This window comes from Caloenas nicobarica, chromosome 1 (genome assembly GCF_036013445.1).
Source record: "Caloenas nicobarica isolate bCalNic1 chromosome 1, bCalNic1.hap1, whole genome shotgun sequence".
Lineage (NCBI taxonomy): Eukaryota > Metazoa > Chordata > Aves > Columbiformes > Columbidae > Caloenas > Caloenas nicobarica.
In genome coordinates, this window is record NC_088245.1 from 10,713,016 (window position 1) to 10,737,353 (window position 24,338).

The window sequence follows — 24,338 nt, forward strand, 5'->3', positions numbered from 1 at the left end:
ATGAAGCTAATATCCAAGCATGGCTAGACAAATAGAGAAAGAGGGATAAAAGAACAGTACCATATAATATTCAAACAAATTCAGTTGAGAAGAGGAGGAGAAAGATTGATTCAAATACAATGTTTAGAGAGAGAAATTCACCACAGATCTCCTGAGTCATTCAGTCCCCCAAAGTAAACTACCTCTTCACAACTGATAAAAAGCAGTGGAAGCTATGAGTATTTTCTAGTGCTTGAATGATTCTTTTAGTGGGTCTGAGTCTTGCTGACCTCATCAGCAATGCCGTCAAATTGAAGGAGACAAAAATAGGTACAAAGAAGTATTTTCACCAAGAGTCACAAGGAATAGGATGGTCATCTCAAATAAATTATTCCAAAATCACTGCAAAATTTAGCAGAGTTCACAAGGCTTTGTCCAGCTGACCTCTAAAAGTTAGAATTCAGGAGATAAACATGTCAAGACTAATGTGTATTGACAAGGCAGAAAAGGAAGGTTTTGCTATATCTATTTGCATGCAACCTTCAGCTCAGTGTTTTGAGTTCCTCGCTGTGATGTAGTCTTGTCATTGAACTACAAGACTGAGGAGAGCATTCTTCTTCTATCTTGATTATCAAAACATTGTTAAGCTTATAAAATGGGGGCGGGGAAGACCGTTTCTCCCTCAGTTCTTTAATCTGTAGTATTAGGAAGAACATATCTGTAGATTTATCTCAAGCACATGCTTTGGACTTACTTTAGCAAGGTCAGCTTTGCCTCAGAAGCAGATGTGATTACCATTATGTCCATCCTGAAGGGATGTCCCAGAGTACTGTGAAATTCTCTCCATATACAAGGGTCAGCAATAAAATAATAACTTTTATAAGATTGCCTTGGTGAAACAAGAAGCAGAATAATTTACTTCTAGTTCTTGAGATTTACAGTCAGCATTTATAGTGATCATTTGCTAAACATAGAATGATTTTTAAAAGTTAGTGAGGTAGATAGCTAAAAGTAAATGGGTTAGAATGAAGAATATGGGAATATATGTAAGAAAAAAATATATTAGAAAACTTTGTGGCTTATTCAGTCAGAGAGTTTGCTCAGGTCACCTGTCTGACATCTAACCTATCTTTTAACCAGTAATTGTAAGGCCTAAGAATGCCTGCCTGTATTTGATGATTTTGTTTTGTGGGGGGTTTTTGTTGGTTTTTTGGTTTGTTTGTCTGGGTTTCTTTTTGGTGAGTGGTTGTTTGTTTGTTTGATTTGGCTCCAGAGTAGACTCATGAAGGTTTCTGCACCATCTTTCATTTGGATACTGTAAACCTAAAATGGGCACAACATTATAAATGTTTTACAGAGACCAAAAATATAGGGATAGGGCTAGATAGCACAATTACTCCTTTCCACTCCCAGTTCTTTGTGATGAAGAGATTAGAATTTTGTGAAGATCATCCCTAGATTGTATTTTTTGCTTGCTGGTTAACAAATTCAAAGGAAATGCAAAAACTAAATTTAACAACTACTCTGAAGTTATCTGCCAAAATACTGCAGTTGAACTTCCCTTAAATCTATTAATGCACTTCCCAGGTAGCATGCTAACATAACCAATAATAAGAATATGTAGAAAAAAAAAAAGAAAAAACCCCACCCACTACATTTTATCACGGCGCTACAACATCATATTTGGTTTTTTCTTATACCAATGTAAATATCAAGTAAAAATGATTAAGACTTGCCTTTTGACAGAATAGCAGCTGAGAGCTACAAGGTATCAAATTTGTCAAAAGCAAGTGGTACATCTTCGTGTAGTGTCTGTTACTCTGAGCTTCTTTATATGTAGACAAAGATATTAAAAAATATGGGTTTTTTCAATAAAATGCCTTATAAGCTGACATTGGGATTTATTCATGAGCAACTTAACTGTCATCTGAAATTAATAGTTCTATAAAGTATTATAGACCTTTTAATGAATGTGTTATTAATAGCTCTTCCCCAATACCAGTGCTCATCTGTGACTGCTTCACCATCTGTGGTTGCTATTTCAGTTTGGGAGGGTGAAGTAACAGTGGTATTGGACTGAATTTACAATATAAATTAATAGCCAACTAGACCTACTGTAGATGATTAATTTGTCTTTGATTATAAGTACACACTGAGCAAGAGAAAATTAGTTTCTTTGATTTGTTGGCACAACATGGGTTTGGGAAACGGCCACGGGAAGCTGAAAACAAAATTAAATTGCATTTATTGAAATCTGAAACATGCAAAAGTTGATGGAATTTAGGTGAAGAGGATGAAAAGAGCTTAAATGGCACTTGAAAAGGTAGTGAATATTTCTTTAATGATCCATGAGAAATGATGTGTTGATTGTTGTGATTTGCTAAGGTTAGGTAACAGAGGAGCAGCAAAGAAGGGTTGTCAACACTTTAAAAGTTTTACAATTTGTTAATGACATAAAATAAACAGAGAAAACAGTGATTTTAAAACTCCTAATTAAGATTAATCTTGTTGACTTCTTATCTGAGTGAAGTAGTATTTAATTCAGAAGAAATTCTGTTTTTAATTAATAGCAGTTAATGCTTGCTAAAGTCTGTGTTTGCGGCAGAGGCAGAACAGGCAAGTTGCTTACAATTCTTATAACTTCCCTTATTAAACGGTGCTAAAGTGTTTCCATATTTTGCTATTAACATGGATGCATTCTGTTATGACTGAGGTGATTATTTTTAGTGTATGTGTATAGGCCAATCTCTTCTCTTTTACTAAGACAAAATTCGTAAGAAGCTATTGGGTAGATTGGATACAATTTCAAATCATTCAAGTCCTACTTCTTAATGTATCTGCACTTTGTGGGAGCCTAAATTTACTTCAAAACTAAAAAGTACCTTCAAAAACCCTGGTAAATTAGGGTGCAATTTAGATTGCATCTACCCAGTTGCATTGCCTACTTTCTGAGTTGATGAAGAGAGATAGGCACCTCCAACCTGAGGTAGATAGTTCTCCTAGATCAGGGTGAGTCACCCTTCTACCATTAACTATGTGGAACTCTGGAACCTAGACTGAACAGATTCCTATAATTTTATGCTCTTTAGTGTTTTTAAGTTTTAAAGTGTAGCTTTGGAACTGGAACAAATTTCATTTAAGAAATGAACTGAAGAGAGCGCACACCAATTTTGTAAAGCACAAAAATCTTCCTTGAAAATATATACGTAGCAGCAGAAGTGAGGCAAAATTACAAGATCAGCTAAGGAGTACCTGTTGTACCAAATGTGTTTGCACCAGGAAGCCCTGCTTTGGTGTCTGGATTTCAGTACAAGTTATAGTTGCTTAGTATCTGCTCAATGTCCGTCTCAGGGGCTTCTATTTGATTGTACAGATTATACATATGTTTATATATGAATATGTATATATTTGCATTTGTAATGATACATATATTTTTTCTGTTAAGTGTTATGTAAAAGGCAGATGTATAGGTCTATATATATTCCCCTCCCACACACACATGCATTGTACATGTTTATGTATAAGCATTCAGAAATTAAAGAAAACTTTTAAATTACAGTCAATTCAATTTCAGTTAGATAAAGTAGATTTTTTCAGTTTTAGGCTAAACAAAGTCCTAGCGAGTGTCACCCTTATTTTGCATTAGATTGCTTATCTTCCTGACCTTTAGCAGACTGACGGCGTTTTTTCACGCCCTTTTCTGCAGCTTATTCACAGATACCATAAACTTTCATCTCCGTTAGAGAAAGTGTGTGGCTAAGATATAAAGGCATACCATGAAAATATTTAAACAACTTGTGATTACTTTGCTATCAAGCCTCCAGAGTAGTGATTCAGTCTTGTTTCTTCTGTTGCAGACAAAAGGTTCTTCAAGCATAACTCCATCAGGCACTCAAAAGAAGGTGAAGAGGACTCTACCCAACCCACCTCCAGAGGAAGCAACAGCAGGAACTCAGTTGCCATATACTTCTATGGGATCAGTTTCACGCAGAAGGATTTGTAGGACCACCACTATGGCCAGAGCCAAAATCCTTCAGGATATAGACAGGGAATTGGATCTGGTTGAACGTGAATCAGCCAAGCTTAGGAAGAAGCAAGCAGAGCTAGATGAGGAGGAAAAAGAAATAGATGCCAAGCTGAGATACTTGGAAATGGGTATTAATAGGAGGAAAGAAGCGCTACTAAAGGAAAGAGAAAAGAGAGAGCGCGCCTATCTCCAAGGAGTAGCAGAAGAACGTGATTATATGTCAGACAGTGAAGTTAATAATACCAGGTCAACCAGAATAGAAACTCAGCACGGGTTGGAAAGACCACGTACTGCACCCCAGACAGAATTTAACCAGTTTATGCCACCACAAACCCAGCCAGAAACACAATTTGCCCCTGCTACAAGCCCATATGCTCAATATCAGTATTCATCTCCTGCCCTGCCAACTCAAGCACCAACTCAGTTCACACAACAATCACATTACCAACAACAGCAGCCTTTGTATCACCAGCAGGTTTCACCCTATCAGACCCAGACAGCTTTCCAAACAGGAGCTACTGTGTCCTTTACTCCACAGGCTCAACCTCCACCATCTCAACAGCCATCATATCAACTCCCATCACAGATGATGGTGATACAGCCAAAGCCAAGACAAACCACATTATATTTGGAGCCTAAGATAACAACAAACTATGATGTAATTCGCAATCAGCCTCTCATGATAGCACCAGTTTCAACTGACAATAATTATGCAGTTTCCCAGCTGGGCAGTAAATACTCTACCTTGGACTTAAGAATAGGACTAGATGAGAGAAACAGCATAGCAAGCAGCCCTATATCAAGCATATCTACAGATTCATTCTATGCAGATATAGACCACCACCATACACCCCGAAATTATGTGCTAATTGATGATATAGGAGAACTCACTAAAGGAACAGGAGCACTTGGTTCCAGCTTTAGCCTCCATGAGAAAGATCTGACCAAAACCGATCGACTGCTTCGCACAACTGAGGCCAGGAGAGCACAAGAAGTGTCAGACTTCCTAGCACCACTGCAGACTTCTTCTAGGTTACATTCCTATGTTAAAGCTGATGAAGACCCAATGGAGGACCCTTATGAGCTTAAACTTCTGAAACACCAGATAAAACAAGAGTTCCGTAGAGGGGCAGAAAGTCTTGATCATCTGGCTGGCCTGTCGCAGTATTACCACGCGGAGGGCAGCTACAGGCATTTTCCAAAATCTGAGAAATATAGCATAGGTAGGCTTACTCTTGAGAAACAGGCTGCTAAGCAGCTCCCAGCAGCCCTCCTTTACCAAAAGCAGTCAAAACACAAGAAAGCTTTGATAGACCCCAAACTAACAAAGTTTTCACCTATCCAAGAAAGCAGAGACCTTGAGCCTGACTATTCAAGCTATATGACTTCTAGCACTTCAACACTTGGGGGAATTACTACTAGGGCAAGGCTTCTTCAGGACGATATAACTTTTGGCCTTAGAAAAAACATCACAGACCAACAGAAATACATGGGGCCACCACTGACTTCATCCATTGGAGCAGGCCTTGGGACTGCACTAGGTCCAACAATGAGATCCACATTACAAGATGAAGCAGACAAGTCGTACACCAGTGGTAGTAGATCTAGGCCCTCATCTAGACCCTCTTCAGTTTATGGGCTTGATTTGTCATTGAAAAGAGATTCCTCCAGTTCTTCTTTAAGACTGAAAGCCCAAGAAGCTGAACCCTTAGATGTTTCCTTTAGCCATGCAGCGCCTTCTGGAAGAACTAAACCCACCAGTCTACCTATTAGCCAAAGCAGGGGAAGGATCCCGATAGTAGCTCAGAACTCAGAGGAAGAGAGCCCACTAAGTCCCGTTGGCCAGCCAATGGGAATGGCAAGAGCAGCAGCTGGACCCTTGCCACCAATATCTGCAGATACCAGGGACCAGTTTGGATCGAGCCATTCATTACCTGAGGTCCAGCAACATATGAGGGAGGAGTCACGGACTCGAGGCTATGATCGAGATATAGCCTTCATCATGGATGACTTCCAGCATGCCATGTCAGACAGTGAAGGTAAATTAGGCCTCAGACTGGTATCTTACTATCACAACGCAAATCCTCATTTCTATGCATGTGTCTAATTTTTGTTATGCTTCAAAGACTTGTTCTTTTTTCTGTTCCTTGGTGCATCTTCTGTGTATCTACATTTTTGGGGTTTTATTTGTTTTGTTTTATTTGATTTTGTTTGTTTCTTTGTTTTACCCTAACAGCAGTTTCTGGATGGTGTTAAGCTACTCTAGCATGCTCACTATATTGTTGATTTGCCTTCCTTTTGGTTTGCTTGTGCGTTTTCCTTTTCACTTGTTGATGTCTAATGATACTGTGTAGAATATTCCATGTACAGTACAGACTCTACCATCAGTCTTTATGTGGAGCCTTCTCCAGTGACTGTGAATCATTGAACTTATTTGCAATAGTTTTTGTTGAGATTTGGAAGTAACCTCCCAAATCTCTAAAAAACTCTGGTAATTTTATTTGCATGAAATTTCATGATAGAATTCAAGAACTGATAATTCCATCTCCCGATGCACCACTTTAGATCTGCATTTTTATAGTAATAGTGTGTCCATTAAGTACATATTGTATGTTAGAACCATATAGACGTGATTGCAAAATGACGTTCTACATATGATTTGTTGAAAGCATCCTGTCGTGTGGACTTCTGTGCATTCCGAATTGTGATGATGTAAGATAATTTGTCATTTGGATGGTGCAAGACAATCTCATCCTTCAATAAACTTGCATAAAGTATTTTACTTCTATTGATGGATTATGCAGCGTAGCTGGTTTTATATGCACCCCATACAACATGTCTGCCAAATAATCACAAAAAGTTTATCCCACTTAGGTTCATGAAAGGAACCTTTCTGATGTATTATAAATGGTGCAATTAAAAATGTTTCTTCTGAATAAGTACAGCGGAATGTTGAAGCTGATGTTGAGTCCTAAATAACTGCAATTCATGTATTAGTTTTGTTGGAGTCAGTTCAGACTTAATATATTCTAAATTGTTTAAAAATCATAAGGACAGTTTGAAACAAAATGAAATTAATATGTTCAAAACTGTATGCGCTCCCTTAACTTTTTCTTATGTGTATTTATTGCACAATAAAAGAGACTTTGCATGTGCTATATTGTCTGTAAATGGCAATGATTGTCTCAAAAGACACATTTGCATTGTTATGAAGTAGTATGGTTTATTTTTCAGGTTTATATTAACCGCAGTGTTCATTATTGCGTTATTGCTTTTTTATATATGCTGAATCTTTCATGCCTTCCTGATACTACAATATATTGAAGGATTTTGTTCTGTAAGTTTCTCTTCATATTTCTTAGATATTTACAACCCCCTCATGAAGTCTGTGTTTCCGAAGAGGTTTGGGATCATCAGCATTTTTGATTTTTATCAGAAGTTTTTGTGTTTGCACTGTTCTTAAATTCGTAGCACACAGAGCCCTATAATTAAATCTGAAGGCACTTAAGAGAAACTCCCCAAGTTGCAACTCATATAATTCTTCTTAAATAAGTAGATGTTATCTTGTCTCAATTCAACTTGTGACTTTTAAGGGTCATTCTATGGTCACTTTGTGAAAGTCACAGGACTTTTCCTCCTGAAAACTAATGAAAATCAACCTGGACCAAAAAAGCTTATTTGGTTCAATTCAACCTCATGTAAATGGGTCATAGGGAATTAGATTTCTGCACTACAGTGCATTATGTTTTTATTATATATTTGTAGAAGGCATACATGTTACATTTTAGGTTGAACATGTTTTGGTTTTAAATTAGTCTCCGAATAGTTACACTCTTTCAGAAGTATTATAACTTTATTCACATGTTCCTTATTGGATTGTTATGTCCCTGAATACCATGGCTTTCCCTTTCAGCAATATTTTTGTGATTTCTATCAAGCTGTTGTTTATTCATAAATAGCTTATTTTTGCATCATTTTAGGTAAAGTCTTGAGAAATCAAAATACTTTATGACATTATTTTCAAATATGCTGTCGAATAGCAAGTAACTTGAAATGAAAATAATTCATATAATTTGGATGTAAGATAAAAAAATGTTCCAAAGAAGCAATTACAGTTCTTCAGAAAATTATGGCCTTCTTTTCTCTGGACTGCACTTTTTTCTGTAGTGTCCTGGCACTGGGTAGCTATTCTGGCATGTTGCATCCAGCTGTCGTTAATTCCACCATAGACTTGAGAAGTTTAAAATTAAGATATCAAGACATCAACACAGCTGACCAATTGTAATTTTTAATCTTTGGGATTTAAAGTGATCACTACTAGTTTTCTGATCAAGTTTTTTGGACTCCACAGCCTGGTGTTCAATCTCATCTTGTTAAACTGTGTGCTATTAACAGCATGGGACATTATTGACTCCAGCAGTTTTTTACAGGTGGAACCATCTGGCTGCATATTGTTAGTCTTAGAAAAAAAGATGTATCCTCTGAGGCTGTCAGTGATTCATCTTGGCTGTTCTCAGGTTTCCAGCTGAAACAAATCCTGACTAATCACACAAAAAACAGTTGTGTGTGTATGTACATGTGAGTGTGGTGTCTGTGTGCCTATATACACATACATACATAACTTTTTAAATTTTGTATAAAACACACACATACATCACAGTTTGATAAAAAAGTAGACTGGTCTGAACTGCAGTATGGGATTCTACATATGTGCTCACTTTTCAAAAGAAGAAATCCAGCAAAAGTTATTTCAACTGAAACAGAAGGAAAAAAAAATATCATTCTTTCTTCTGCTCAGCTAATGACACAGATTGTGACAGTCAGCGTTAGTACCTGGGATCAGAAAAATGCATTAGGTTCTTCATGTAAGCTTCCATAAAAAAATCTGTCAGGATGATTTGTGAACCACCCTGCGACGTGCAGGCAGTTGTCAATTGGCAGGAATGTGTAATGCATAAATAATTTGCATATTAGATCATAATGGTTTATTGAGGGCAATTAATCGATAACTAATCACTAGCCAGGCAAGCATCAACCTTTAATAATGTTTTCATTTAATTCATTTATAAATAATATTTTCAAATCATTTCATATTAGATTAAATTTATGCACAGTTAGGAATGGACTGCATAATATCTGAACTATGATGAAGAATTGTCCAAAGGCCTAATATAATATAGGATGTAGTTTTAACCACATACAAAATATTATTTTTCAAAAACATGCATATATATTACTCCTCTTTTTGGAGAAATTTAATAAAATAGTAATGAAAAAATACAACTTTTTTTCCTCCCATTAAACTTTTTTCCAATTATTTGTTAAACCAACCAGATTACGTTTAACAACTTTAACAACTAAATAGAGAAGATTATGCACACTACCATTTTTCATTTTAAATTCTCTTCTGCATCATGGAACAATTGCATTCACTGCTGTTACTATAGCAACAACTGACCTTATTTAAGGTTCGTGATTTCTGGTGGTTTTGCTGAAACAAATATTGCCTTTCTTTGAATTCCAAATATAATTTGCTTATTAAATCATAGAATTCAAACTTGCATTACATTCTAATTAGCTACATGTTGTTTTGGTTTACAGTGATAGGCAACGTAGATGAAAATCTCTGTTTTGTATAGTGGAAATATAAAATACATGGGAGCTGATTCTGATCCCAGTGGAGTGAGACTTATGTCAGTTGACCCAATAGTCAATGGGCATAAATATCTGGATTTCAAAACTCATTTCAATACAACAGTGTTATTTGATCCCAAAAGAGTGCCTAATACAATAGATTTTATGCAAGTTTAAAATTGTTGAAAATATAAGAACATTATTCTTACAGAATTATTGCAGAAAGAACATTCTGGCTAACTTTCCCAGCACAAAGGTTCATGCTGCAAATTCGGGGGATGGAATTCAAAATAAGAAAATTTGAATTATTTCTGCTTAGAATCACAAAGAGCACAGATTGCTTCATCTCTTCTTTGATTTGAGATGATGCTGATTCCATAAAGGAGTCTCAGTTTTCTTCCAAGTAGTTCTAGATTATTTCCAAAATACTTTGTAAAATATTCAATTCAGAAGTTTGGGAATTAATGGAGATTGGTTTTTTTAGGTTTTGGTTTGGATATGTTTTGTTTTTATTTAACCCACTGCAATGTAACAAATTTGACTTTTTTTTTTTTCATCAAACATTTTAGAAGTATATGAAATCTGTAGTGTTTTTCTGAGCTGCCAGAAGGAAGGAAATGGCTAGAGCAGTCAGCAGTGGGTTCCTTCTGGTATTTAATATCCGTAGTTTTGACATAAAAAGAATCTTCCCATTTTTCTATGTCACTTATGGCTAAATTATGCCTGAGTTCAATGTCTCGAGTCTCGCCTGTAACTCTGCTTTAGCTGCATGGCCAATTAGTAACCACTATGCATGTTTGCTATGCACAATGCACATTACTGCCCTTTGCCCAGCACTGGATCAGAACATTTGACCTGTCCTTGGTTTTCAAAGCCTATCATCTCCGTCGTGAAGAAACAGATTGGTTTGACAAGCCCAGAGAATCTCGTTTGGAGAACGGACATGGCCTCGACAGAAGGCTGCCAGAGAAGTTGTCCCACTCTCGACCACCAAGTCAACACCAAGATCAAATAAGCTGTCAAGTAAGCTCTGTCTCCAGTTTTATAAATGTTTGATGTTTTAATCACACTGTCCGGTAGCACAGGGACTATGGGATTAATCAAATTCCACCTACATTCAGCTGAAGTGCTGTTGAAGCTGGATTTGTCATCAGTACTTGATGATGAAATTAGAGTAACATTCGTCTTCAATTCAGTATTAATTTTGCAGGTTGTCTTTTGAATTTTGAAACATATCTGAAAGGAGTTAGTCTGCTAACCAAAACTATCTATAGATTAGATATTCCTATTAAAAATAAAAATTATAAAAAATAAAACAGTCCCATTTTACCTGATCAGCTTTATGCCATCTAAAGTCAAGCCCCTTCTTTTAATAGTTTAAGGAAAAGAGTTGCTTTATCCTGTTGACAGTCGTTTCCACTTTTAGTTGATCAGTATAATCCTAACAGTATGTGATCAATTACTGAATAAATCAGAAGACTTTATCAATAAAATAATTAGAATATTTCATTCATTATAGCAAGAACAAAATATACCATATTCTGCTTTTCAAGCTTGCCAGCTTTCAAATCTAGTTCACTTTAGTATGCCATCACATATCCTGTTTGCATTAAAGAAGCTTATATATTTCAAGCCTTTAAGGTCTTCACTTGATTGTTTTAGTTATCATTTTTGCTGATTGATTGAAATTATACTCTGTTTTCCATGAGATGCAATGGATGGAAGAGAAGGTATTGCATGGCCCCTTTGTGGTACTTAATAGCTTACATTACTCATGTTAACTCCTCAGATAATATACAAACAGCAATACCCTGCTGTTACGCAGCCTTCAAAACGTTTTTGCTGGTGAGCATTTTCACTGACATTTGGCAATAGAATGTAGGTTTTATGAAGTAAGGATGTAGATTTTATGAAGTGAGCATTCAAATATCTTACGATACAAGTTGTCATTTATTTTTATTTTTACCTCTTTTCCTATCTCTAGTTTAGCATATATTGAAATTTACAAAGCCTATGTTGTACTGAGCCTACCCATTTCTTGTTGAGAAAGGGGGCTACACAAGATACAAGTCTCACAGGAATCTATTTAAATAACTCTACATGAACCAATCTTACTGCAGGATGAAGGATATTTTAGTCATCACGACTCTTAGTTTCACTGGTAACGGATAAAAACCTGCCTATCTGAGCACTTTAATCCTCATGTGAAACATTCATTTTCCTATGCATACCTGATTGTATTTGGCCACTACAGCCTCATGATGTAAAATGAAAAATTTGCTTTGAAGATTAGGTTTTTTCCAAGAAGAGGGTTACTGTTATCCTGAGCTCTGTGACATGGACGTGGTCAGTAAGATGTATTTTACTTTTAGCACTCCAGACCTTTTGCCCTGAGAAACAGTTGCAGGGCAAGTTACTAGTCACAAAGCTCCAATTTTGGGGTTTTTTCTCTCATATAAATAGCACTATACTAGGACCGGTTGAAAGACTTTAATCAGACTTTTTAGGAGGAAGGTTTAGGAGACTGAGAGTTCTTATTTTCTTGGATTATTTTCAGAAGGAAAATAATCCTTTTTTGTTTTTCTCCCTGAAGTTGTAGTGATGTCCCCAAGTTTATATGGAAATAGAGGTACTGCATTTAAAATATTCTCAAAGGCATCTTTTAAGGTTTTATAAAATCTGGAGTGGAAACTGGAGAGTGAACATGTTCTAAATAATTCTGTGTGAAGCTGTGTAAAGCCTCTGCAAAAGAAAAGTGATGTGGAAAGAGAAGCTTTACAACAGTTCCCTCTTCATCTGTTTCCATCCAGGTTAGCTACTGTCATTCACCCCCTGGTGTAAAACAGTGTCAGTGTGTCTGCAGAAGGGAGAAAAGTCCGTTCTCACCAATTCTTCATCATCTGCCTTGTCTAAATGTTGCTCAGAGATTGTGTATGTTATTTTTTTTCTGTGAACATTTCTTTGTGATAACTTAAAAAATATATTTTAAGACACATACAGAAATTAAATTGCTTTAACACAAGATTAAAAGGGTCAAAGCCATTTTTAAAAGTTTCATTAGCTCCACATTGAATTCTGGAAGTATAACACTTAGCAGTAGAAGCCAGTAAATCAATATCAACATCTCTATTGTTAGCATTCATTTTATATTTTAAAGCTATTAAAAAAAATAAACAATTTTCAGGTCAAAGAGTGTGCTGAGGCAAAGTAAACTCTCCCTAAAGGTTTTTTGAGTGCCGTGTTTTCTTAAACAAAAAAGTTCCTGAATTAATTGTCCCATGCTCTGTGTCTCCTATATCCACAACTCAGTTCTGCACAGAGAGCTATAGTGTCCAAGTGTAATGTGCTCTGGAGACAAAAATGGCAAATTGTTCTTTATCCTGACCATTTGAATAGGTCCACCTTCACCCAGAGCTTCCTTTATTGCAGACTTTCCTGAAATCGGTTAGGATGGCAGTTTCCTAGTTAGCATAGTAATTCAGCCATTGCAACTCCTGTAATATCCAGTACTGAGTGCAAACCAGCCACAAAAGGGAATATTTGCATCAGTAGCACTAATCTGCTTGTAATGGATCAGTCCAAGTTTCCACATACACTTAGCCACTGGAAATTTTCCATTTGTATTTTCTTCTTTGTAAAAAAATGTGAATATTTTAGTGGCCACCAAAACATTTATTTTCCAGAAGATTTTGTTTCACATGTCTGAAACATCAATTTCTTTACTAGGTGAAATCAGAACAGCATATGTCCCCCAGAGCTTATACAATTAAATGTAGTAAATAAGCCAAAACTGGGCTTTTGAAGCAAGAATGAAGCAGAATGGCAACCCTGAATTTCCAGGTTTCCATGGATTTCTTATAACCTAGCAGATTAAACTCACATACTGTATTATTAATATTAAAATATATGTGTTTCTATAGCAACTTCTGCACGGCTACATAGTATTCCTAATTCACATTAAATTACAGTGCAGTTTAATATCTTAATAGAGCTTTCCCAATATAATGATTCTGAACTGCTTACCTGAGGAGGGCAAACATGGTTTAAACCCAATCAATACATAGTCTATTGCTGATTCTCCCTGATCCCTGTTGACCTCAACAGTTGGCTTAGTCGCTATCAGTTGACCTGCAGCTTCTTTAAATCTCCAGACGTCAAGGCTCTTTTCATTATTATTTTCTTTGAAAAATAATTGTATATCCTGAACTAAACTGACTATTTCAAACAGTTTGGGAAGGAACAGTAGGAGGAGGTGCCAGAGGAGTAAGACACCATGACAAGGAGGTGGACAGAGAGCGTATATTAACAGGAGATAAGTAGCTTCTCAGTGAAGGGTTTTAAATACAGAAATTCCAGTGATCATAAATGGGTATTTTTAAGTCCTGAATGAATAACAAAATCTCAAACTCATCATAATACCGGTGTATCATCATCAATTTGCTTTGGCAACAGTTTTCTAAGCATAAAAAGAAGGCTAGGGCTCTAGAGCCTTTTCAGTGTTAATCACCTGTTTCTAAAGACCTTCAAAAAGTATATGCTTGTCTTGGTTCATAGATCTGTATCGTTCCCTTAAAACAACATTTAAGTCGTACCTTTTTAGGGGCACTTGAATATTTAAAAATGAACCAAAAATGGGCCATAAGGTGATCAATGGGGTTCAAATAAGAAAGTGACAGAGATCCAGAAGGCTACCTGCAAACTTTTATTCCATGTTTTGTAAGCTGATACTGCTTAGTTTTTATTGTTTTCCAACTCTCAAGGAGATTTCATTAAATTTATAGTGAATTGCTTTCTCTGTTTGAGACTTGCAGGGGGAGTCATTTTGGTTTTTCTGATTCTCTGAAAACATGATGAGAAATAGGACATTTCCAAATTTAGTGTAGCTGTTAAACTGTCTAATCTAATGAGTGAATTGTTAGCCACCCCCTCACTGTAATTCAAGATGGAATTCAGCAGGCAGTTGCTCATTTTTTAGTCATCCAGCAATGTTATTTTCACTGCACGACAGAATGACTTTTTAATCAAAAGTCAGAGTTCTGAACTGATCTAATTGCAGAAGCAGAGGCCACTCATTCTGCAATATATTAATGAACAGGAACATAGTATTTGTTAACTTTTTCTTCAATACTTCTTTTGCAAAATATCTCCATCATCAGGAATCTATCAGAACTTTCTACCTTTAGGATTTCTAAAGAACTTGACGTTTGTACCCTGCTCAGAGGAGATGCAGAGTTACAAATGGGCAGGATTACCTCAGCTGTGGAAATTCTTCATGCCAGCTTTCACAGGACTTGTGCGCTCATGCAAGTACCTGTGGTATTTGGAAATTAGGACAGATACTATCTAACTCATCACCTTGAGCATCCACCATCCTGTTCCTGGATACCTAACTCAAACTCAGGTAGAATTCCCCTTGAAGACTGTGTTTCCTAAAGCACTACAGCCAGGCATGGCTGCTGAGATTCACTTTATCAGGCAGCACCATTTAAAACTAGAAATTATTAATACTGTGGCTTTGGTGACCTCATCCAAAGACCAGTTAATAAGTTATAGCTGTTGCTATGGCTTTGCCTGGAATACTTAAAATACATGGAATACTTAAATACAGCACTAAAGAAATATATTCTTCTTAATTATCTCCTTTGCCTTATAAAATGCCCTTATATAAGGTTTCTGTAGAGATTATTTATCAGACAAAATGTGTAACAACAACAAAAGGATAATAAAGTGGATATTTAAACTGATTTTCTGCAACAGTGTTAGAAAATCTCAGCACATTTATTTGCCATTCATTCTAATTTTTGGAGGGGCTTCGAGCTGACTAATAACATGAAACACGTGACGAGAACTTAAATCCCCGGAGGAAGCACTTTGCAGTCCAGTTTTCATTTAACTCACTGGGATGGAAACCCCAAGGGCCCACTGAGTAATGTACAGAAAAATGTGACCTGAGTGCCCTGTCAGCTCAAAGAGCACAACAGGAGGGAAGATCCACTAGATGGTCAAAATGTGTCCGTAATCATAAGAGGATGACTTTGCCAGAGCTGAACTGCAAGAATTATTACTCGAGTGTACTGAATGCTCCAAGAAAGGTGAGGAAAGGATCTCGATGGCAAAGACAGATGGCAGGAATCTGTGTTTTTTGTAGCAAATAAGTGGGATCAAGTCACTCTTTGCCCTGTGACCTAAATCTGGGCTTGGGGACTTACACATCCTCCATTCCTGCAGCCTTGCAGCCGAGGGATGTCCTGTCTGCACCGTAGCTCAGATTTACACTGCTGTGATTGTGTGTCTTCGGTGGGGTCCCTCTGTCTTCACAAGGGTTACTTCAGCTAGAAGGACTCCCTGGCATATATTCAGCTGAATATATCAGCTTTAGTGAAAATTAGAAAATGTGAACAACTGGAAACACAAAATAATTTGTGTTCTGCACGGTTTCAAATACACTAATAGATTTCAGATAGATATGGGCATTACTGGTTCAAGTAAAAACATCAAAAACAATGTAACTGTTCATCCTATTTATTTACAGCAAGCACTGTTTTTTACTATTTATTCTGCCACTTTCAGACAAATACTGTTTTGAAGGCAAATGCCTAATGACATATTCAATTTAACTGCTGATTCCTACCAACAGTAAAAAATAATATGCTCAAAAACTTTAATGATTTTATTCATAACAATATGAATCACCCAGATTTATACTTATCATAAAATTCTGTAAGTGAAAGTAACGAATAAGTAATAGACTAAAGTAGGATATAGTCTATATATCTATCAGAAAATCATGTACAATATGACATTGAATATTCTTGGACTATTATTTATTAAAGAAAAAACCCAGTCTTGCTAAAGAAAGGTAAGATAGAGCAATTAAAAAAAAAAGTGAATTTAAGTTTATAAGCTGCAGTGTCCCCCAGTTAAATTGAATTGCTCCCACCAAAATGGATCCCAGCTAAGGATTTGTTCAAATGTGTTAATACTGCTTCTCTTGAATTGCTTTATTTTGTATTCTTTTTTTACTTAACTAAAAATAAAATTAGACACATTATTTCAGATTTTTCACAATTTTATGTAAGTTACATGTGACAAATACATTATTTTTACTGTTTAATTACACTTGCTGAATTTCTGATAATACCATTAAAAAACATAACAATGTCCCTATTTATAATCATGGAAGTCCTGTAGAACTTCATATATCTCTGGTAGTAGTAGACTCTACGTCCTGGCAAAATTTCATGTTAAGTCCTAAAATCTACCTGATCTCATGTTCTGATATATTCTGGAGTGCTTGTCTGCTACCAAATCCATTATCTCCTTTATGTCTGAAATTAATTACAATCAATACTACTTTCAGTGTGTAGCATGAAGATTTCAGCCTTCTAGATGCAGTGTCATCTACTGGATAAGAAATTGAATTACGACAAAAGATGTATAGATTCTTATTCTCACTGTGGGATTGCACCGAGTCCCTTGACATCTCTGTTTCCCTCCCGTCCTTTACGTGTGCTATCCATTAGCATCACAAACTCTCCACAACAGAAACTGGGTTTGAAGTGCTTAGTTCAGAAGGAGCTTAATGCTTTTAAATGCTACTTAAATATAAATAATCATAATAAACTCATGTCCAATTGGCTCCTTGAATCTGCCTCTCCCCAGCCCCATCCCTGACCCTCAGCCTGGAGCAGTCACGGACACTCGTGTCTCTCCTCTCGGTCCAGGCAGCGCTCAGGCTCAGCACCCACGGGGCAGAGCCAGAGAGGTGGTGGGTTCTGCTTTGCTTCCGAAAGACCAAAACTGCAGGCAAAGAGGCTGTGTGATAGTGTCACGTGTGGAAGTTTTGCAATGAATACTCTTTCTGCAAAGGCATTTTGGTGCGAGCTGACGATGCTCACGGTCCCTCCTGTGCCTGTGTCCTGGGGCAGGTGGGAGCATCCCAGCTGGAAACCTGGCTCTTTAGTGGGCATTGTAGACATGCATTTCTTTCAGCGTTGACACTTCTCAGTATCGGTCCAAGCAAATGTTGCACATTTTCATATAAGATGTAGGGTAAGCTCTTTCAAAAGGCTTTTCAAATTTGATGACAAGAGGTACATTGGATTATGTGGCTTTGTTGAAACTAAAGCAGTAACTCGTGGACGTTTACGCGTTCAACCATCATTTTGTTTAGGTCTGTACGAATAGGATTTTATAATAATTACAGGAATTATGTTTAATTCTTCTCTTGAACATTGCTTCAGTGAAGGATTAACAGTAAGAGAAGCTACAGAAGACAGAGCACCTTCTAATCATTAGAAAATAAAAATCAGAACTAAAGCCATATTCAAAATGAATTTGGCCTTATGGAAGCAAATATTCATTCCCCTGCAGAAGGATTTTGCAGTCTGATAAATATCTTGAAACTTGGGGGGTGTTTGAATTGTGAAGTTGTGATATTTCCCTGAGTGAAATAAGTGTGTTTGCTTGTTTCTGTTTCAACTGTCTAAAATTATGGAAACAATTGAAGTTGTTTTATCTTTTTCTGACATGCATATTTGTGTTCCTCAGATAAATGGGAAGCCCCTGCAGTACATATTCCCTCATGCAAGGCTCAAACTACTGAGAGACCCAAAGGATCACACAGTTTCAGGTAAAAAACAACAACCCTCTACATGATAATTAATTTGATTAACGTGAATCATGCAAAAGATTTGCAGTATTAAAAATAGTTCTCATGTCATATGCAGCAGAAAATTCAGCGGTCATTTTAAATCTTGCTAGTTGGTTATAACAGAAAGCAGCAGTGCGGAAAAAAGGTCACAACATCTGTTCAAGATACATAAGCTACACAGACATTAAAAACAGAGGGAAAATCTGTTGTATTATACATATGAGCAGGCTGTCCTGTTATTGCTCTTTATATAACTCTATATTCTCTGTATGAGAAGTTTATATAAACTAGGCTTGTGTAGGTGTTCAACATGTACAGAAACAACAATTTTATTCTTTCTGTACTAGACCTATTCTACAGAAAGAGGTATCAGATCCCATTTTTCTGTGATATCTTCACATAGAGACATTTATCACACGACTTTAGATTTATTCTGTTATCCCTAACGCTAACAAAAATGTTCATGTAAGTGAGTCTTCTTACAAAGGAAAGTGGCAAAGGTGATATTCATTCACCTCCAGGACTGTGAGCAGAACACAGCATGATGTTTTCATGTATGAAATTGTAAAAGACTGTAAGTTACAAGATCTAGCACTAGGTAACATCTATCTGTCTGAGCTTTTGGAATTGCACACTTTTTCACATATAATACTGATAAGGAACTCAAAGGGTTGTTGGTTTTTTTTAATATGCTGTTTGCCTTCTTTCAGAGGTACATGCTTTAAGCAGTTTTGTCATGGAACCGTCACAGTTTCTTTTAACTCCCTTAAAAAATTCTAGCAGTGTGTGTCAAACTGTTTCTGTGCAGAAGTAATTACTGACTGCCAGCTCTGGAGTTCCCTCGAGCATTAAGTAGAAAGTGGCACAAAATTACTTGAATTGCTAAATATTGTTTTCACAGGGTTTCTGACAGTGAAATCTTGATCACTTCCACCCCCAGTATCCACCTCATATTTAGGGTGTTAAATTAATGTTTTTTATATATTATGAGGTATTTTCTTGCTAGTCAGTGTAACGCCCACAGATGGTTCCAGAATGCATGAAGACCCCTCCACCCACAGAGCACAGTCTGAAAGAAGCCGCTGGGTCAGTGGTTGTTTTAGCCTCCGTGGCCCCAGGCCCTTGCAAGTCCATAGCAGCTCCTTGACATCCTACTGGGGAATTTTGCCCTGTGGGTGATGAGTAATGTTGTGATCCAAGCTGCTCTCTTACTCAAGAACAAGTGGAATTACAACCACACTACTGTGTATAGCTCGTGATTTCATGTTGCCGAAGGCCTGCTCTTTCATGTAAAGTTACCCTTATACGATGTAAAATGCCCATTCCAAATTCTCTACCAGCTCTCGTGCTGGCAGCCACAGCAACATACGGTGCATCAGGGTAAATGCACGACTGGGAAACCAAGGTGTAGATATCGACTTCCCATTTCCTAATGCCCTGCACAGCATGCGGTCACACAGGATCAAATATTCACTCAGGATCCCACTAAGAGTTTCATAGCCCACACTGGGATTGCTCACTGCTGTAGCTGTGCTATATTATACCTTAATTCTAACTGGAGTAAGCAAGCTCGACTATGTGTCTGCAAGCTGCACTCATACTTTTGGGTTTTAGTCCTTATACAGCCTTGGATACCTGCACAGACATACTTGTGTGTGATGTATGTGTAGATTTCCCTACAAATATGAAAAGATTCAAATGTGAATTGTACAGGAAAAAGCCAAAGGTGGAATACGGTACCAGTAGGGAGGACCTGAGCCAGAAGAAATCGTTGTATTTTTCATTCCTCATACATCTTTCAAGTACCATAACTCCTTGAATTCATACCTCCATTCCTCTTCCTCCCCTCTCGCTGTCTGAAGGATTAAAGTACACAGAAACTCTTTTTAAATGCACAGTGCTTTCTGCTTAGCCTTCAGCTTTCCAAATGGCCTCTCCCAGAGCCACTCACATGGGTTTTATTCACTTTTTTAAACATCTGATTTTGATTAACCATTATCTGCAAACTAATAGCAAGTATTTTTGTTTATTAACCGGACAATGACTATGAACCAGAGGCTGACTTAGAAATCTATTATACAGCAAAAGTTGCTTAAAATATTGGTAAATTAAACAATATATACTCTTATACCACCACATCTACCTCACTGCAGGATTATTGGATATTTATACAGATGCCGTGGTGGGTTGATTGGCTGGCTGATTTCTTCCTCTGTCTTAGTTTCTTTGTTTCTTTGTTTCTTCCCATCCTCTCCTTCTTCTGCTCTCCCTTTCTCCAACCCCCTCTCTTTCTTATCAAAAGCACTAAAATGAGATGTTGAATGATTTTATTCAACGCTTTGCCTTATGCCTGTTGCATAGACACAGGAAGAGTGTATGTTTAAAAAAACAAACCAAACAACCAAACAAACAAAAAACCCCACGCAAACAAAAACAACTCATTAAAGCTCACATGAGGAGTCAGATCTCTCCAAGAGAACAGCCAGTCACTGTCTGGGTGGCAAGATGGGAGTCTCAGTTGAAACCATCCTTGCAGCAGCATCTTCAGCTGTATCAGATGAGACTCCCTGAACTGTTGTGTTGCTGGATTCTTACAAGCCACCAGCTGATCTGTGGTCCATTGTTTCTGATTATCTTACAGCATGTACAAAACATCCTCTGCCTTAGCTATGCACAAAAGCCTGTTCTATTCGATCATTTCTACACATGCAAGATCAGTTTCTACCGATGATCTAAATCAGGGGTGTCAAACTCATTTTCACCGAAGGCCACATCAGCCTCAAAGGGCCAAATGGAATTTTAGGCCTGTGTACATTTTTATATATATATACTGTATACATTTTTATGTATATATTTAGATAATATATTAATATATACTGTATACATTTATTTTATATATCTATTTATATATACTGTATACATTTATACAGTCCTAAAATTCAATTCGTCCCTTTGAGGCTGATGTGGCCCCTGGTGAAAATGAGTTTGACACACCTGATCTGAATGATCTAGGTGCAGTTTGGTTGATTCAACAGCGGGAGCTGCCTGGGAAGATCCCTGAGCCTGACAGGTTCTCCTTTCAGGGAATTAATGAACACATCTTAAGTATACAAATAGTGTATCTTAACTGGCGTGTGCACAGCAGGAGCTACATGGGGAAATCTCCCAAACTGTCCACAATTCCCACCTGGAGAACTCCTGCAACTGTTGATCAGCTGTTTTGCTGGGAAGCTGGCCAGTGGTTCAGCCCATCACCTCATCTCACTGGGGAATTCCTGGGCCAACCCAGGCATTAATGACTCAGGGTGCTGGGTCAGCACTGGTACCCAGCTATACCAGGGCAACCTTGAACTTCATCCTAACATCACCATTATAATTTGAATTCCATTGATCTCACCATGTAATTAACATAGTGGATGTTGTTGCCTGATTATGGGTACAGAAATTGTCACATCGTGAATATCAGTTATAAGAGTAGTTCTGTTTATTTACTTTCTTGATTAATGAAAACTGGCTGTGAGGTACAGATGCCTTCGATGCATCTTACATAATTTTGCACACAAAAAATATTTACTACAAATTTTAGCATGTGAATAAGGTGTTTAAGGAATGAGGAACTGGGCCAAAATTGTGATGGCAGGAAAATTGTAATTCTGAATGAAAACTAAATGTATACTTGCTAGCTGGCCTCTCTCTTGAGGGTTCTTGTTTCTTTAGCAAATTCCATCATCTAGAACTCACAGCTGTTCTTTTCAAGTTATGCAGTGTTCCCTCCTCAGGCGATGCTGATAGATATGAAGGAATTGCCAAGGATTTTCTCTGCAAAGTTTGATTAATAATTTGCATTAAAAAAAAGATGGCATCATGGTTACCCTGAGGTGTCAAAGCAATGACAGTAGTGATCAGTGAATGATAATGTAGCAGTATCTGATGTTCCAGAATCTCCCTGTTTGTTTTCTGTAAGAATCACTTATTCCTTTTGGGTCCTTTAGCATAGCAGCATAATCACTGGTTTATGCCAGTGTTTCTCTTCTGTTTTGTTTTTGTTTGTTTGTTTTGTTTTGTCTTTTTTTTTTAATTGTTATTTTTTAACACGTCATACTTATATTTGAAAAAATGAAGAGAGGACGTGGCTGTTGAAAGCAGTGAAAGCATTGGCAATGCCTTTGGAAATGTCACAAAGATAAAAATTTGCATTTTGTTATTCCTGATCAGTAAGCTGTTTAGACACACTGGGTGAAAAGCCAGCAAGGAAGACAAATCTCAGTAGGTGCATAGGTACAAAGAGAGCACTCAGTCGAAGGTAATTTTTGCTGCTTTGCCTCACTTAGGCTGAGTCACAAGTAATTCTTCCCTTTCCAAAGGTACAGTATTCTGTTTTTCAAGGGAGCAAAATGTACCTTTGAGCAGCCAGACTGTCCGTATTGTGAAGCATCCTCTTCAGTTCTGAAGAAAAAATAAAAGGCAGAGAAGCAGCTTAGAAAAAGCTGTAAACTTTATTATAAAGAAGGGACTTAGACTGTGGGTGGAAAATTGTATCCTTAATATTCACTTCGGCAGTGATGGCAGTGAAACTGCTAAGAGGATGACAGGGTAGCTGTAACGCTGCAAACACGTCAAGAGATGCCTCATACTCTCCTAAAGGGTTGTTAACTCCTGCACACAACTCTACAGGTCTCCAGCATGCCAGCTCATAGAGTACTTATCCTGAGAAAGACTTAGAAGGGTTTTCCTACATCAAGCGCTCACTGCTTTAGAAAGTCTCTAAATAAATAACCCTGTATAATTAGGTTTTTTTCACCTGCAAGTTCAGCAAATTCAGTCCTTACAGCAAAATACTAAAGTGCAGTGAATATGTGATTACTAATCAAGTAAAAACATATTAAATATAGTCTGTGTTGAATGTGATATAATAGTCAGAGGGTGAGAAATGTAATCCACCTCTTGTCCTCATACTCTTTTCTTAGAGGATTACTTATCCTGTTTCTTTGGTTTAATGTTGTGAAGAACTGAGATAATACCTTGCCAAAAAAAAAAAATAGCAGTAATACTCTCCTCTAACACTCAGTTGTCACTGGGGAAAGATTTAATTCCTAATTAATGGCCGTCATTCCCTCAAACACTCTCTCCTTATCTGAGATGTGGCACAGAAGGTAAAAGCCATAAACAGAAAGAGACAGAGCTGTTACAGCCAGACAACATCAGAGATTTTCCAGTGAAGTCATATGGCAGCAAGTGAGGACAGAAATGGAAATAAAGGGGTGGAGAGATGTCTGTTAGTGTCTTAACAGCAAGCTTAGAAAAAACTTAATATCATTCAGGTTTACTAAATTAAAAAAAAAAGCCACAAACACATTTTGGTATTTGTTAGAAACATTTTGTAGAGATACAGACCGTATATTCCATGTTTATATGCCTTCACTCTAGCTTAATTTGAAAAGCACTAGTGTGAGTATTTAAAATACTTTCCATGAAGCCTTTTTTGACAGCTCAGTTGTTTATGTATTTTTCAGCATCTGAACATCTGTCGAAGGATGTCTAATAAGATCTATGATTCTATGATCTTAAGATGAGTGGAGGTAATTAAGAGGGCAATGTGTCTACTGGTTATAAAAGTCCAATTTTGTTTTAACAGCTCTCAGCCGGAAAAGGCTGCAGAAACAGATCACTGCACAGTGAATGGCACAGTTAAGTCAGGCCCCCAGGTTCCCATGGAAAGCCAATAGGAAAGCAGGCACGTAAGGAGGAGATTCACAGAAGCCAAACCAGAAATCTCTCTGTTTTGGAGATAAGTAATGCAGGTCAGGTCTTTTTCATGAAGAGCTAGAAGATGAGACACTCAGGGATGCATATCATTGGCGAGATGACTTTTCAAGGACATTAGTAAAAGTTAATAATGCAGAAATGTCAGTTTAAGGTTTTACTTCGCAGGTGAGGCATAAATTATCTTAATGACTCTCAGAGGAAAATGGAGACCCTTCTGCTCCCTTCTCTGCATGCTGGCTATCAAAAATATGCGTAGGTTTAATAATTACATTAGAACGA

At 37.2% G+C, this 24,338-nt stretch overlaps 1 protein-coding gene across 2 annotated transcripts in view; it reads left to right on the forward strand.

Annotated features, from left to right (window-relative positions):
- The window catches only part of PCLO (piccolo presynaptic cytomatrix protein), a 353,249-nt gene that overhangs the window by 197,561 nt on the left and 131,350 nt on the right, over positions 1 to 24,338 (forward strand). For both annotated transcript variants that reach the window (XM_065648563.1, XM_065648554.1), the window contains 3 exons: positions 3,837 to 6,045; positions 10,515 to 10,663; positions 18,191 to 18,272. In XM_065648563.1, coding sequence (XP_065504635.1) covers positions 3,837 to 6,045; positions 10,515 to 10,663; positions 18,191 to 18,272 — 2,440 coding nt within the window. The remainder of the gene's footprint in view (positions 1 to 3,836; positions 6,046 to 10,514; positions 10,664 to 18,190; positions 18,273 to 24,338) is intronic.